This window comes from Ursus americanus, chromosome 7 (assembly GCF_024610735.1).
Source record: "Ursus americanus isolate L20-20 chromosome 7, mUrsAme1.1.p, whole genome shotgun sequence".
In the NCBI taxonomy this organism is placed as follows: domain Eukaryota; kingdom Metazoa; phylum Chordata; class Mammalia; order Carnivora; family Ursidae; genus Ursus; species Ursus americanus.
This window is the reverse complement of record NC_142133.1, coordinates 10803338-10815983: the sequence shown is the minus strand read 5'-3', so window position 1 is coordinate 10815983 and position 12646 is coordinate 10803338. Positions and strand designations below refer to the sequence as shown.

Genomic DNA, 12646 nt, shown 5'->3' with positions numbered 1-12646 from the left:
AGAACAATGAAATCAGGGACTGGTTCTTTGAAAAAATTAATAAAATTGACAAAACTCTGGCCAAACTTACCAAAAGAAAAGATAAAGGACCCAAATAAATAAAATCACAAATGAGAAAGGAGAAGTAACAACCAACACCACAGAAATACTAACAATTATAAGAGAATACAATGATAAACTATATGCCAACGAACTGGACAACCTGGAAGAAATGGATAAATTCCAAACATATAAACTATCAAAACTGAAACAGGAAGAAATAGAAAACTTGAACAGACCAAAAAACAGCAAAGAAATTGGATCAGTAATCAAAAACTCCCAACAAACAAAAGTGCAGGCCCAGATGGCTTCACAGGTGAATTCTACCAAAAGTTTAAAGAAGAATTAATACCTATTCTTCTCAAACTATTCCAAAAAATAGAAGAGGAAAAAAACCTTCCAAATTCATTCTATGAGGCCAGGATTACCCTGATAACAAAATCAGATAAAGACTCCACTAAAAAAGAGAAGTATAGGGGAGCTTCTGAGGGTGGCTCAGTCAGTGGAGTGAGAGACTCTTGTTCTCAAGGTCATGAATTCAAGTCCCACATTGTGTAGAGATCATTACTTTATAATTATTTATTTTATTATTTATAATTTATATTTATATTTTTATGTAAATATATATAAATTTATAATTTATATTATTTATAATTAATTATTTCATAATTTAAAAATAAATTAAAAACTTAAAAAAAAAGAGAGAACTACAGGCCAATATCCCTGATGAACATGGATCCAAAAATTCACAATAAAATATTAGCAAATACTGAATCCAATAACTTATTAAAAAAATCATTCACCACAATCAAGTGGGATTTATTCCTGGGTTGCCATGGTGGCTCAATATTTGCAAATCAATCAGTGTGATACACCACATTAATAAAAGAAAGGATAAGAACCATATGATCATTTCAACAATGCAGAAAAAGCATTTGCAAAGTACAACATCCATTCATGATAAAAACCTTCAATAAATTAGGTTTAGACAGAACATACCTCAGCATAATAAAAGCCATATACAAAAAAACCCAGCTAATATCCTCAATGGGGAAAAACTGAGAGCTTTTCCTCTATGGTCAGGAAAAAAATAGAAGGATGTCCACTCACACCACTGTTTAACATAATACTCGAAGTACTAGCCACAGCAATCAGACAACAACAACAAAAAATAAATAAAAGGCATCCAAATTGGCAAGGAAGAAGTCAAACTTTCACTATCTGCAGATGACTTAATACTCTATATAGAAAACCTGAAAGACTCCATCAAAAAACTGCTAGATGAGCATTAAAGAGTGCACTTGATATGATGAGCACAGTGCTATACTGAACTAATGAATCACTGAACACTATATCAAAAACTAATGCTGTACTATACCTTGGCTAATTGAAATTAAGTTTTAAAAAGGGAAAAAAACCTGCTAGAACTGATACAAGAATTTAGTAAGGTCACAGGACACAAAACCAACATACAGAAATCTGTTGTATTTCTATACACCAATAATGAAGCAGCAGAAAGAAAAATTAAGGAATCAATCCCATTTACAAATACACCAAAACCCATAAGATATCTAGGAATAAACCTAACCAAAGAGGTGAAAGACCTGTACTCTGAAAACTATAGAACACTCATGAAAGAAACTGAAAATGACATAAAGAAATAGAACATTCCATGCTCATGTATCAGAAGGGCAAATATTGTTAAAATGTCTATACTACCCAAAGAAATCTACACATTTCATGCAATCCCTATCAAAATACCACCAGCATTTTTCACAGAGCTAGAACAATCCTAAAATTTGTGTGGAACCACAAAAGACCCCAAATAGCCAAAGTCACCTTGAAAAAGAAAGCAAAGCTGGAGGCATCACAATTCCAGATTTCAAGTTATACTACAAAGCTGTAGTGATCAAAACAGGATGGTACTGGCACAAAAATAGACACATAAATCAATAGAACAGAATAGAAAACCTAGAAATGAACCACAGCTATGTGGTCAATTAATACTCAACAGAGCAGGAAAGAATATCCAATGGGAAAAAGACAGTCTCTTCAACAAATGGTGTCGGGAAAAGTAGACAGCAACATGCAAAAGAATGAAACTGGGACATTTTCTTACACCAAATATAAAAATAAATTCAAAATGGATTTAAGACCTAAATATGAGACATGAAACCATAAAAATCCTAGAGGAGAACACAGGCAGTAACCTCTTTGCCACTGTCCATAGCAACTTCTTTCTAGCAAAAATAAACTACTGGAACTTCATCAAAATAAAAAGCACGGCAAAGGAAACAATCAACAAAACTAAAAGGCAACCTACGGAATGAGAGGATATTTGCAAATGACATTAACGATAAAGGATTAGTATCCAAAATATATAAAGAACTTATAAAACTCAACACCCCAAAAATAAATAATCCAATTAAAAAGGGGCAAAAGACATGAATAGACGTTTTTCCAAAGACCTACAGATGGCCAAAAGACACATGAAAAGATGCTGAAAATCACTCATCATCAGAGAAATACAAATTAAAACTACAATGAGATACCACCTGGAACCTGTCAGAATGTCTAAAAACAAGTGTTGGTGAGGATGAGGAGAAAGGGGAAACCTCTTGTATTGTTGGTGGGAATATAAACTGGTGCAGCCACTCTGGAAAACAGTATGGAGTTTTCTCAGAAAAGTTAAAAATAGAGCTACCCTAAAAAATTTTTTTTAAAAATTTAAAAAATAGAGCTACCCTAAGATCCAGCAATTACACTACTAGGTATTTACCCAAAGAATACAAAAATACTAATTCAAAGGGATACATGCACCCCAATATTTATAGCAGCATTATCTACAATAGCCAAATTATGGAAATAGCCCACATGTCCACTGACTGATGAATGGATAAAGAAAATGTGGTATATGGGTGCCTGGGTGGCTCAGTCGGTTAAGTGACTGCCTTTAGCTCAGGTCATGATCTCAAGATCCAGGGTTCTAGCCCCGCTTTGGGCTCCCTACTCAGTGGGGAGTCTGCTTCTCCCTCTGCCTCTCCCCCACTCCCACTCATGCTTGCATTCTCTCTCTCTCAAATAAATAAATAAAATATTTTTTAAAAATTGGGGGGAACATTAATCCCAGATATCAAGACTTAACATCAAACTATAGAGGCTCCAAAGATTTATTGTTGGCAGACAGATAAAATGACCAATAGAGCAAAACAAATGGAAACTTATTTTTACGACAAAGTAGGCTTATAATTCATTGAAGAAAGGATGGTGGATATCCATCCACAAAAACAAAAATTACATCTCTATTTCAAACCATACACACTTCAATCTCAAGTGGATTAAAGATCTAAATGTGAAGGGCAGAGAAAGACAATTATCATATGGTTTCACTCATTTATGGAACATAAGAAATGACAGGAAGATTGTTAGGAGAAGGAAGGTAAGAATGAAGGGGGGTAAACAGAAGGGGGAATGAACCATGAGAGACTATGGACTCTGGGGGCAAACTGAGGGCTTCAGAGGGGAGGGGGGTGGAGGACTGGGATAGGCCAGTGATGGGTATGAGGAGGGCCCATATTGCATGGTGCACTGGGTGTTATACGCAGATAATGAATCATGGAACACTACACCAAAAACTTAGGATATACTGCATGGTGACTAACATAACATAATAAAAAATTATTATTAAAAAAATGTAAAGGGCAAAATTTCACATACTTTCAGAATTTTAAAAGAACTTTTTAAAGAAACTATCTTTCTGGTCTTGGGATAGTAAAGGATTTCTTAAAGAAGACATAAAAACATAAGCCATGTGGGAAAAGACTGACGATAATTCTGACAACACCAGAATTTAAAACTTCTGTTTATATTAAAAGCACAGTGAAAACACAAGCCAAAAAGAGAGGATAACTATAGTATCTCTAAAAGGAATATTATCAAAAACTAATGATGTACTGTATGGTGACTAACATAACATAGTAAAATTTTAAAAAATAAAAGGAATATTATCAAGAATATATATGTAATTCCTATAAATCACTATGGAAAAGATAAATAATCCAGCATAAAAATGGGCAAAGTTTACAAAAATTCATTCAAGAGAATCAAGAGAAAAAATGTATAGAGGAGGAATTCTGAATAGCCAAGAAAGATTACAAGATCCCCAATTTAATTTGTAATCAAGGAAACAGAAAACAGAACGTATAGAAAAAAAATGCAAAAATCTGATCACATCAAGTATTGATTAGTACTTGAGAAAATAGCAACTCCATGATTTCTGGTGAAAGGGTAAAACTGTAGAGAGCACTGTGACAATACTTAGAAGAGTTAAAACTGCCCATATCTTGGATCCAGTTATTCCACTTCCTAGCACAAACCCAGAGAAATATATACCCAAGGAGAAATGTAAAAGCATGTCTGTTACAGCATTTTATTATAGAAAATGTGAAGACAATTAAATTTCCTTTAATATGGGAATGAATTTTAAAAACAAAATATTTATACAATGACTACAGATGCAACTGTTTGGATATATACTGTAGGTATCAAAATAGATAAATTTCAAAATTATAATATGGAGCAAAAAAGGCAAACAGCAAATGGATATCTAGAGTATCACTTAAAAGCTTAAAGCACACAAAACAACATTATACATAATGTATGGGTAATAAATATGTAGAAAAAGTATAAACACATACAAAAGAGTTACACAACTGACATGAAAGTTATCCACGCCAACCATTAGGGAGGGAGGTGGGGAAAGGATGAAGAGTTGTATCTGTAATATTTTGTTTCTTTATAAAAAGAGAGTCTTGAAGCGATATGGAAAAATGTTAGCATCCTTCAACTGGGCAGATGGGTATATGTGTGTTATTTATATTAACTTTTTTTGAACTTTCTATGTTTGAAATAATTCCTAATTTTTAAAAATGCTAGATTATTCTAGTATAGGGCAGTTAATAGGTTAAAGCAGAACCAGAGTGGATACAGGAGAACAGTTAGTCTACAATTCACAGTATATTTAAATAATTTAACTATTTATTTATATATTTCTGGAATGCCAAACAAAACTCTTTTAACAATGATGCAGGATGTCCTACAGGTATATTTTCCCAAACTTACCTGCTCGACCTCTCTGTTGAGAGAATCTACTTTTTCTTTTAATCTGTTACCCTCTGCCTCAGCAGTGATAAGTTCTAATTTGAGGGTATTGTTATCTGCCTCTGCTTGACGGGCCTTATTTTCCCAGTTTTCAGCATCTTCATTGGCTTTTCGGAGTTGGTCCATCATTTGCCGGTTCTCAGATTCCTAAAAAGCAAATCTTAGGTATTACTTTAAAAGATGTAAAATGGTCAGCATATGATGCAAATTAAACATTATTTGCCAGGTCATTGGAACTTTATTTGCTACAGTATCATTATAACATAACCTTGAGGAATCCTATCCATACTCGATTTAGAGTGTTAGGCATCCTGTAATTAACAAAAGGGAGTGGGACCAGGTTCTATCCTGGCTCCTGAGTCACACTCACCCATCTAGTAAAGTTAAGCTGTTTATTCTTATCTTCAGGACCTGGATGAATATGTTCTTATATTTGCTTTTGTTCAAACAAAATCCTCCATTGTCTCCTTTCCCTATATATCTGCTTACTTACTACCTGTTGGTCTGGTTTTTGAGTTTCTGCCTTGGTCTAACCTTTCGTATCTGTGTATTCCCTTGTTCTTGACCGCTTTTCTAGGTTGTACTGGCCACAGAACTTCTGACTGTTTACGTATCTCAAGCATCAAATTCTGATAATTCTGTTGGTTTGGCACATTTCCTGTCTAGCTCCTGCCTTCCATTCATAACCCCAACCTCAATTTTCTCCATCATGGACTACTCTATGATTTACTTTTGTTCACTGTTCTAGTAACTTGCCTAAAATTACTAAGAAGTAAAATACCAAACCTATGCCAATGAATACTGTTCATAAATATACAGTCACAATGGGCAATTGATATAGAACCACAGTTTTAAACCTTAAAAGATCTATCATGACAGATTGACTAAAATGGGATCTTGTTTCTCTCTCTCTCTCTCTTTTTTTTTAAGATTTATTAATTTACTTGAGAGACAGAGTGAGTGATAGGAGGGGCAGAGGGAGAGGGAGAGAACCTCAAGCTCTACTTGGGGCTTGATCTCAGGACCCTGAGATCATGACCTGAGTGGAAACCAAGAGTTGGTCATTTAACCGACTGAGCCACCATGGCACTCCCAGGGGATCTTATTTCTAAAGGAGAACAATCAGCTCCACAAATGATATACTATATTGAGTAATCATTATGAGGCTATTTTTAAAAACATATTTTAGTAATATGGCTTGGCTAACTCATTCTTAAAACATCATTTATAATTTTGGTAGTTTGGGGTGCGTGGGTGGCTCAGGCTCAGGTCATGATCTCAGGGTCCTGGGATCGAGCCCCTCATCGGGCTCCAGCCCCACATCGGGCTCCCTGCTCAGTGGGAAGCTTGCTTCTCCCTCTCCCACTCCCCTTGATTGTGTTCCCTCTCTCACTGTGTCTCTCTCAAATAATCTTTATAATTTTGGTAATTAATTAAAAAGGTACTAGATCTCTTATTCTTTCTCTCCTGCCTGTTAATAAACACTGAATATCTCTATCAGAACCATAAAGTGATCAAATTGCAATAAGCAATGTCTCACCGTAATAAAGCTTTCAAGTCAGATTTAAGTTTTCACCAATATGATTAATCACGAGCCTCATTGAAATTCAGTTAATATCGCCACCTTGTGGTTTGGTTACCTATGGCTAATGTAAAAGATCTTTGCCAAGTCTGTTACTAACAAGTTTACATACTATACTACTGCATTGGCTTTCAAGATTCAGATATTCTGAATGTGCCACTAGAAATCTGATGTTTTCCATTATTGTACTAAAAATAACAGTTGTGTACACAGTGTGTACCTCGGAGGTACAGAGTACAGTATATATAAACTGAACTTTACCCCATCAATCTTCACCCTCTTAAACTTTCTGTAGTACTCACTGTCTATACCATTCTCTTAACACTGCCTTACAGCTTTACACTGTTAGGTGTGGATGCCCAGTCTCCCCAATAACATTCCGAATTCCTCGAAGATAGAAACCATTTTTAAAATATTACATTTAGTTTTCTGACTAAAATATGAACCGTTTTTTATATTAAATGTAGTTTTGTGACTCCCAGGTCACATGGTTCGAAGTTTAAGTTTAAGCAGTGAAAATGATTGGTATTAAACGTCTCTTCTGGCCACCAAATACCTAGTGCACCTCCCTCTGGGCAACCAGAGACCATATTTTCCCTTTTTTGTATCCACTCAAAGCAGCCAGAGCAGTGTGGGGCGCAAGACAGGCAACATTATAAAGTGCAACTATTCTTTGGTATTCTCCAATTCCCTCTTTCAGGGTCTGTCTACCTCTTTCTGGTGCTGCCCCCACCCCTGTACCCCACAGCTCCCTCTGGTCCACGACGAGGCTCATTACAATACTCGCCCACAGCAAAGCTGGGGCAGCCTCAGCTGGAATCCTTTGTGCTATTTGACTGAATTATGGATACAGCCTCTCCTAAATGATCTCCCTCCTTCTGATTTTGTTACCCTTCTGATTTACTCTTGCCAACATCGCCAGAATGATCTTTCTAAAAGGCAACTCTTCAAATAACTTCTGTGCTCATGTTGTAACAAAAGGTTCCTGAAAACAGAGTTCAAACAAATCCTTTTCCCCTGTATTATCACCCACCTACACACTCCCCTTTAGTTATAGAACCTACTTTTTCCCCCTTACACCTTTGCTCATGTTGTCCCCACTGCCTGGGGTGCCATTCCGTTTGCTGTTTGTCATGTCTGGCAGCTAAGCAATTAGCATACTACATGTTGAATGAATGAGTTAATGAATCTAGTATTCAACAATTCTTAATGAACCTACGGTTTGTTCTCTCAAGGGACTGCCTGGATCCACCCAGTTTTGTGTGAAATGAAATCTCTTTAAAAAACCTCATACTAGCCTCAAGACATTAAAAATAGAGCTACCCTATGACCCAGCAATTGCACTACTAGGTATTTACCCCAAAGATACAGATGTAGTGAAAGGAAGGGGCACCTGTACCCCAATGTTCATAGCAGCAATATCCACAATAGCCAAAATGTGGAAGGAGCCAAGATGTCCTTCAACAGAAGAATGGATAAAGAATATGTGGTTCATGTACACAATGGAATATTACTCAGCCATCAGAAAGGATGAATACCTACCATTTGCAGCGACATGGATGGAACCGGAGGGGATTATGCTAAGTGAAATAAGTCAAGCAGAAAAAGACAATTATCATATGGTTTCACTCATAGGTGGAACATAAGGAATAACACGGAGGATCATATGGGAAGGGAGGGAAAACTGAATGGGAAGAAATCAGAGAGGGAGATAAACTATGAGAGACTCTGGACTCTGGGAAACAAACTGAGGGTTACAGAAGAGAGGGGGGTGGGGGAATGGGGTAGCCGAGTGATGGGTATTAAGGAGGGCACATGTTGTGATGACTACTGGGTTTTATATGCAACTAATGAATTGCTGAACACTACATCGAAAACTAATGATGTACTATATGTTGGCTAACTGAACATAATTTTTTAAAAAATGCATTCTTTTCCTGAAACAAACAAGCAAACCTCATACTAGGATGCTACCGGCTGAGAGCAGCCTGATGCGTGATGTCTGAAAATACAATTCCACAATCTAAAAGCCCCAGTTCCTAATGGTGGAATTTCAGGTAACGTGACACGCTACACAGTCTAAAACTGACTGAAAGCTTAATACATTAAATGTTCAGATATTCATTTATGTTCTACCTTCTTCCAGAATATCCTTAAATGGTTCACTGTGCTAGGTCTACCTTACTTACTTGGGCCTTCTTCCCAATTGCAGATGGGCCACTGAGACTCAGAGAGGTTGAGAAGCCCACATAAGTCCATGTAATTAGTGAGAAGGGGGTCAGACCTACCTGACATCTAAGCTTCCGTCTATTTATGGTATTATGTTGCTGGCACCTTAAAATCAAGACTTGTAGGAAACCACCTGCTTTGCCAATGTAAGGCTGCTGCCTTACTGCCTTCCATGCAATTTAGGAGTCCTCAGAATTTCTTCTTTCTCAAGGTCTTAAATAGTCTTAACACACCAAAAATGTTTAAGAAATGTTTGGAGACTGATATTAAATAAGATGTTAAATAAAACAAGGAAAACAGTTTGGGGGTGGAAAGTTCCTATTAATGGTTTGAATGGTATATAGGGAATACTATACCTATTACAGTAATCAAACCAATTATAGTATTTTATCTATTTTTTATTTAAGTTCAATTAGCCAACATATAGTACATTAGTTTCAGATATAGAGTTCAATTATTAATCAGTTGCATATAACACCCAGTGCTCATCACATCACATGCCCTCCTTAATGCCTAACACCTAATTTCTCCATCCCCCCCACTCACCTCCCCTCCAGCAACCCTCAGTTTGTTTCCTATAGTTAAGAGTCTCTCATGGTTTTTCTCCCTCTCTGATTTCTTCCCATTCAGTTTACCCTCCCTTCCCCTATGATCCTCTGTGCTGTTTCTCATATTCCACATATGAGTAAAACCATATGATAATTGTCTCTGACTTATTTTGCTTAGCATAATGCCCTTCAGTTCCATCCACATCGATGCAAATGATAGGTATTCATCGTTTCTGAGGCTGAGTAATATTCCATTTATTCCATATATACCAATATTCCATATATACCACATCTTCTTTATCCATTCATCTGTCAATGGACATCTCAGCTCTTTCCACATTTTGCCTATCGTGGACATTGCTGCTATGAACATTGGAATGCAGATGCCCCTTCAGATCACTACATTTGTATCTTTGGGGTAAATACCTAGTAGTGCAAATTCTGGGTCATAGGGTAGCTCTATTTTTAACTCGTTGAGGACCCTCCATACTGATTTCCAGAGTGGCTGCATCAGCTTGCATTCCCACCAACAGTGTAAGAGGGTTCCCATTTCTCCACATCCTCACCAACATTTGTTGTTTCCTGTCTTGTTAATTTTAGTCATTCTGACTGGTGTGAGGTGGTATCTCACTGTGCTTTGATTTGTATTTCCCTGATGCTAAGTGATGTGGAGCATTTTTTCATGTGTCTGTGAGCCATTTGTATATCTTCTTTGGAGAAGTGTCTGTTCGTATCTTCTGCCCATTTCTTGACTAGATGATTTGGTTTTTGGGTGTTCAGTTTGAGAAATTCTTTATAAATCTTGGATACCAGACCTTTATCTGTAGTATCATGTGCAAATATCTTCTCTCTTTCCGTGGGTTGCCTCTTAGTTTTGTTGACTGTTTCCTTTGCTGTGCAGAAGCTTTTTATCTTGATGAAGTCTTAAATGTTAAGTTTTGCTTTTGTCTCCTTGCCTTTGGAGACGTGTCTTGAAAGAAGTTGCTGTGAATGATGTCGAAGAGGTTACTGCCTATGTTCTCCTCCTGGATTTCTGTCTCATATTTAGGTCTTTCAGCCATTTTGTGTTTATCTTTGTTTATAGTGTAAGAAAACGGTCCAGTTTCATTCTTCTACATGTGGCTATCCAATTTTCCCAACACCATTTGTTTAAGAGACTGTCCTTTTCACACTGGATATTCTTTCCAGATTTGTTGAAGATTAGCTGACTACATAGCTGTGGTTCATTTCTACATTTTCTATTCTATTGATTTATGTGTCTATTTTTGAGCCAGTACCATCCTGTTTTGATCACTACAGCTTTGTAGTATAACTTGAAATCTGGAATTGTGATGCCTCCAGCTTTGCTTTCTTTTTCAAGGTGACTTTGGCTATTTGGGGTCTTTTGTGGTTCCACACAAATTTTAGGATTGTTCTAGCTCTGTGAAAAATGCTGGTGGTATTTTGATAGGTATTTTGCATGAAATGTGTAGATTTCTTTGGGTAGTATAGACATTTTAATAGTATTTGTTCTTCAAATCCATGAGCATGGGATGTCTTTCTATTTCTTTGTGTCATTTTCAATTTCTTTCATGAGTGTTCTATAGTTTTCAGAGTACAGGTCGTTCACCTCTTTGGTTAGGTTTATTCCTAGATATCTTATGGGTTTTAGTGTAATTGTAAATGGGATCGATTCCTTAATTTCTCTTTCTTCTGTCTCATCGTTAGTGTATAGAAATGCAACTGATTTCTGTGCATTGATTTTATATCCTGTCATGTTGCTGAATTCCTGTATGAGTTCTAGTAGTTTTGGGGTGGAGTCTTTTGGGTTTCCTAATAAAGTATCACGTCACCTGCAAAGAGTGAGATTTTTACTTCATCTTTGCCAATTTGGACGCCTTTTATTTCTTTTTGTCGTCTGATTGATGAGGCTAGGACTTCCAGTACTATGTTGAACAACAATGGTGAGAGTGGACATCTCTGTCATGTTCTTGACCTTAGGGGAAAAGCTCTCAGTTTTTCCCTGTTGAGAATACTTGCTGTGGGCTTTTCATATATGGCTTTTATGATATCGAGGTATGTTCCCTCTATCCCTACATGGTAGAGAGTTTTTATCAAGAAAGCATGCTGTATTTTGTCAAATGCTTTTTCTGTATCAACTGAGAGAATCATATGGTTCTTATCCTTTCTTTTATTAATATGCTGTATCACGTTGATTGTGAATGTTGAACCACTCTTGCAGCCCAGGAATAAATCTTGGTCGCGGTGAATAATCCTTTTAATGTACTGTTGGAGCCTATTGGCTAGTATCTTGGTGAGAAATTTTGCATCTGTGTTCATCAGGGATATTGGTCTGTAATTCTTTTTGGTGGGGTTTTTGTCTGGTTTTGGAATCAAGGTAATGCTGGCCTCATAGAACAGGTTTGGAAGTTTTCTTTCCATTCCTATTTTTGAAACAGCTTCAGAATAGCTATTAGTCTTCTTCAAATGTTTGTTAGAATTCCCCTGGGAAGCCTTGCAGCCCTGGATTCTTGTTTGCTGGGAGTTTTTTGATTACTGCTCAATTTCCTTGCTGGTTTTCGCTCTGTTCAGGTTTTCTGTTTCTTTCTGTTTCAGTTTGGGTAGTTTGTATGTTTCCAGAAATGTGTCCATTTCTTCCAGATTGGCTAATTTGTTGGCATATAGTTGCTCATATGTTCTTAAAATTGTTCATATTTCCTTGGTGTTGGTCATGATCTCTCCTCTTTCATTCGTGATTTTATTTATTTGGGTCCTTTCTCTTTTCTTTTTGATAAGTCTGGCTAGGGATTTATTGATCTTATTAATTCTTTCAAAGAACCGGCTTCTAGTTTCATTGATCTGTTCTACTGTTCTTTTGGTTTCTATGTCATTGATTTCTGCTCTAATCTTTATTGTTTCCCTTCTCCAGATGCATATAGGTTTTCTTTGCTGTTCTTTTTTCAGCTCCTTTAGGTGTAAGGTTAGCTTGTGTACTTCAGACTTTAATTTCTTGAGAAAGGCTTGTATTGCTATGAACTTCTGTCTTAGGATGGCTTTGCTGTATCCCAAAGGTTTTGAACAGTTGTATTTTCATTTTCATTTATTTCCA

At 36.5% G+C, this 12646-nt stretch overlaps 1 protein-coding gene across 9 annotated transcripts in view; it reads right to left on the bottom strand.

Annotated features, from left to right (window-relative positions):
* The window catches only part of TSGA10 (testis specific 10), a 188743-nt gene that overhangs the window by 114094 nt on the left and 62003 nt on the right, over positions 1–12646 (bottom strand). For all 9 annotated transcript variants that reach the window (XR_015725131.1, XR_015725129.1, XR_015725132.1 and 6 more), the window contains one exon: positions 5161–5346. Coding sequence is in view for 1 of the 9 variants with exons in the window: in XM_045771868.2 (XP_045627824.1) it covers positions 5161–5346 (186 nt within the window). In the remaining 8 variants the exon portion in view is untranslated. The remainder of the gene's footprint in view (positions 1–5160; positions 5347–12646) is intronic.